The 3,694-nt window shown below is 30.7% G+C and overlaps 1 protein-coding gene across 1 annotated transcript in view; it reads right to left on the bottom strand.

Moving 5' to 3' along the window:
- The window catches only part of LOC106686537 (pickpocket protein 28), a 48,040-nt gene that overhangs the window by 25,579 nt on the left and 18,767 nt on the right, over positions 1-3,694 (bottom strand). The window contains exon 2 of the mRNA XM_067047763.1: positions 2,838-3,071. Coding sequence (XP_066903864.1) covers positions 2,838-3,071 — 234 coding nt within the window. The remainder of the gene's footprint in view (positions 1-2,837; positions 3,072-3,694) is intronic.

Here is a 3,694-nt window from a genome sequence, read left to right as displayed (position 1 = left end):
TATTTGTTATTAATCATGTGAAAAACCTAGACACTGAAGCTTTTTTTAGTAGGTTTTGAAAAATATTAACTTATCATGTGAGATGAGAGGAAGGGAACGGGCTGGGAAGAGGAAAGGATTTTTACAGGAGAGTCACAGATAAAAAGTTCTACCCAGGTGTCAGAGAATTGTGTGTGATGCGTAGGAAAAAAAGGAACAAAGTAAAGATTAAGGGAAAATATTACATTAGTAAGAAAGGATCTATCACTGGATTCAGAGAGCATGTTGATGTTAAAATCACCAGTGATAATAATATTGGAATAAGTGGAAACGAGTTGGACAAGACAGGATTCGAAGGTGTTATCGAGTGGAACACAGGGAGGTCGGTAAATGATTGCAAATAACAGGAGAGAGGATATGGTTGAAATTTCGACAAACATGTATTGTACAAATACGGCCTTCAGACTTATATGTAACTGCCCATCGAACCGCAGCCTTTGGTAGATCTTTCCTCATCGGTTCCTATTCCCTATGGAATTCCCATTCCCTCCGTCAATCGTAGTTCTAATACCCTTCCAACCTTCAAATCCCGTATCTTCGACCATCTTCTGTCCACCCAATTCCGGAAGTATGGCAATTGAATGTTGCAAACTAAGGCTTTATGTATTTTCTGTACTTAATGTTTCAGAATTTCGTTTATTCTTGTAAATATGTATATTAGCAGAAATTGTATACATTTGATATTTATCATTTTTGTTTTCTATTATTTATTACCAGAAGTGTTTGCCTTCTTATGTTTTATGATATGACATATGGTTTTACGTTACTAGTTCTATTCTTCTTTTATATATTCTGTTAATTATTGTTGCTCATTTTAATCTTTTCAAATTCATTATTTTATTATGTTTTATGACATTTTATAATTCATTCTTATTTTGTATTTCACTCTAAGGCTCTAAAGCCTAATTCTGACGCCTGTATGTTATTCTAAAGGGATCAATCCCAGAATAAATAAAGAATATTATTATTATTATCATCATGCTGCATATAGTATAATGTAAAATGGTGCCTATCCCATATCTCTAGCTAAATTAGGAAAGCTTCTGTAGTAATTATAAAACTTTTAGTTTTTTTTTTTTTAAATAATAATTAATCTATTCGTTTATGGGGTAACCCCCCTACAAATAGAATTAGCCTGTAAAATACATAATCAATTGTAGTAATTTTACAAAAATGGTGAGTTGAAGATCGTTTATATAAACTAATAACAAACAATATACCCAAGCTGGGCTATCTACATTCGTCAGAATAAAACAAAAATGTCACTTTATATTTAATAATATAAAAAAATATATATACATCTTGTTGTGACGATAAGAATTGAAGATAGAGCTCTAAGCAAAAGATTTTGTCATACAGGTACAGATATAAATTCATAAATTGATTTTAGCTAAAATCGCTTAGCTTCGGCATGTATCAGGTTCGATTCTCATGGTACGCGGGGCAGTTTGTCAAAAAATGGAAACAATCCTCCAATCGTCAATCCTCAATCTCAATCCTTCAGTACCGTTTCATCAAAAAAGGATAAAGACTTTTTGTCATTTTTTTTAGCCCCTTTATGAGGACTTAACAGCTATGTAATTAAAGAAACGAGTGGACATATCTCAATAAAGTTTTCCGATTCAATGCCTTTAAAACATTTGAAGAAAGTCAGAAATCTTGCCCAGGATTGCTTTGGAAGACATAGTTTATTTCTATTTTTTAATATTGATATCTTTAATAATTATCATATTACTTTGTATTTTAATAAAGGTTTTACAACAATTACTCATAAAGAGACGTAAGAATTTAATGTTGTGAGAAGTATGTGGATTAAAATTTTAAAATATTGAAAATGCACACTCTAATTTGGTTCCTTCCAAAGATTTTTATATTTTTTATTATCTCTAATGGAATTTACAGCTGTACATAATTATACATTTAGTAAATTTGAGTTATTATGGAGTGATACAGGCGTGTAGAGAAACTACCCATTGGTAGCACTCTAATGAAGTTTTTACATCTCGTGGCCATCTTCTTTTCAAGCACCCTGGAGGATTGTCAGGAATGGAAGAGCGTTGCTTCCTCTTCCATTCCTCTGGAAGAGGAAGCAACGTTAAAAACTAAAGGGTTTGGGTGGTTAGGGAGTTCATAACGGAAGGAATGATATCTGGTTCGGGCTAGGTCAGTTACTTTATGTATGATTTTATTTGTGACAAAGTATGGAGCATTAAGGATTTTGGATTGTAAGGTTTGGATACGAGAGGAATTTGGAGGTTTAGTGGAGCCTACTTCCAAAGATAAACCAATAAACTTATATTTCCTTCTATATGATATTATATTAAACTCTCTTTGGGCATCCCTAGAACAAGTATCAACAAAACCACTCCATTAAGTCTAACATTAGTGTGCTATTTAGACCTTGTTTCGTTCACGATTTGCGCAAATTCTTTAATATAAACCGAATTTCCTTTATACTCCAGACTACACTGCGAAACAATAGGGAAAATAGAGATATAAAATATGTACAACATAATATTTAAATCGCGATAAAATCCAATATTTTCAATTTGGTTATTCGATTTTTTCTGTTAACCTTATGAACTCCATTATCACTAGCTAATATAGAATAATGAAAATATAGCTCAACTGCTGTTACTATGCTACTCGTATATTTTTAACAAATCATGTTTACAAAAATAAATAAATAATATAAATATAGAAATAAAAGAATGTTGTTATTTAAGATAGAGAAAGTAAAAAATAATATTCATGATACACAAAATCACATACAAAATATAATACTCTACTTTACTCACATTTCGGATGACAAACGTTGAAAATCATCAAATGCCTCAGTTAAATTTATCGTAGAAGAATGTATTTGGTTATCTGAACATATTGATACAGCAGGAAACGGAATTTCCTTCACAGATCTTGACTTTGAATCAAAAGTAATTAAAATAGGTTTTTCCAGATAGATCTCTACTTGATCTATAACGATGAATGCTACGGTCGAATAAACTATAATAATTGCTATTAACCAGTAAATCCTGAAAAAAAAATGTGTTTTTAGTATACCAATATTTCTTTACTTTTAATGGTAAATATATATGAGGCTCAGTCAATAATAAAACAAATAAATTTAGGCGAAATTTCGAGATTATATTCTTCTCATAGTCATGTCCAAAAAAAGGATTTTCTCAACTAATTATTAAATTTAAAATGTTCAAGGTATATTTATATCAATTTGTATTCGGTGCACTTTAGTCTTTAATAATTACTTAGAAAATAAAATTTTTTCTTCCACTGTAGCAATGACAACAATAAATTTTTGAGAAATATAAAATTTCGAAACGTCGCCAAAATATAGTCGTTTATTATTGTCTGAGCCTCATCATCCTAAATATATATATTTATGCTTTGTAGGATTTTAACCTGATACATGTACTACTAAATACAGTGCAATGAGGTACAATTTATTAAATATATATGATACTGACAGCTGACAGAGGGCCATATAAACTGACCGAGTATTTCAGCTGACTGAATGATATACGGATACATATATAGAGGAATTCTTGAATCAATAAAGCAGTCTTTTGCTGGAGTCCCAGTGTGTCATATCTTAGTCCTTTTTCTCTTTTCTTTTCCGATACTTTGATACTTAATTTAT

The sequence above is a fragment of the Halyomorpha halys genome, unplaced genomic scaffold, assembly GCF_000696795.3.
Source record: "Halyomorpha halys isolate HHAL.00 unplaced genomic scaffold, Hhal_1.1 Scaffold835.1, whole genome shotgun sequence".
Taxonomy (NCBI): Eukaryota; Metazoa; Arthropoda; class Insecta; order Hemiptera; family Pentatomidae; genus Halyomorpha; species Halyomorpha halys.
Note: the sequence above shows the minus strand (reverse complement) of the source record. Positions and strands in the feature narration are given on the sequence as shown.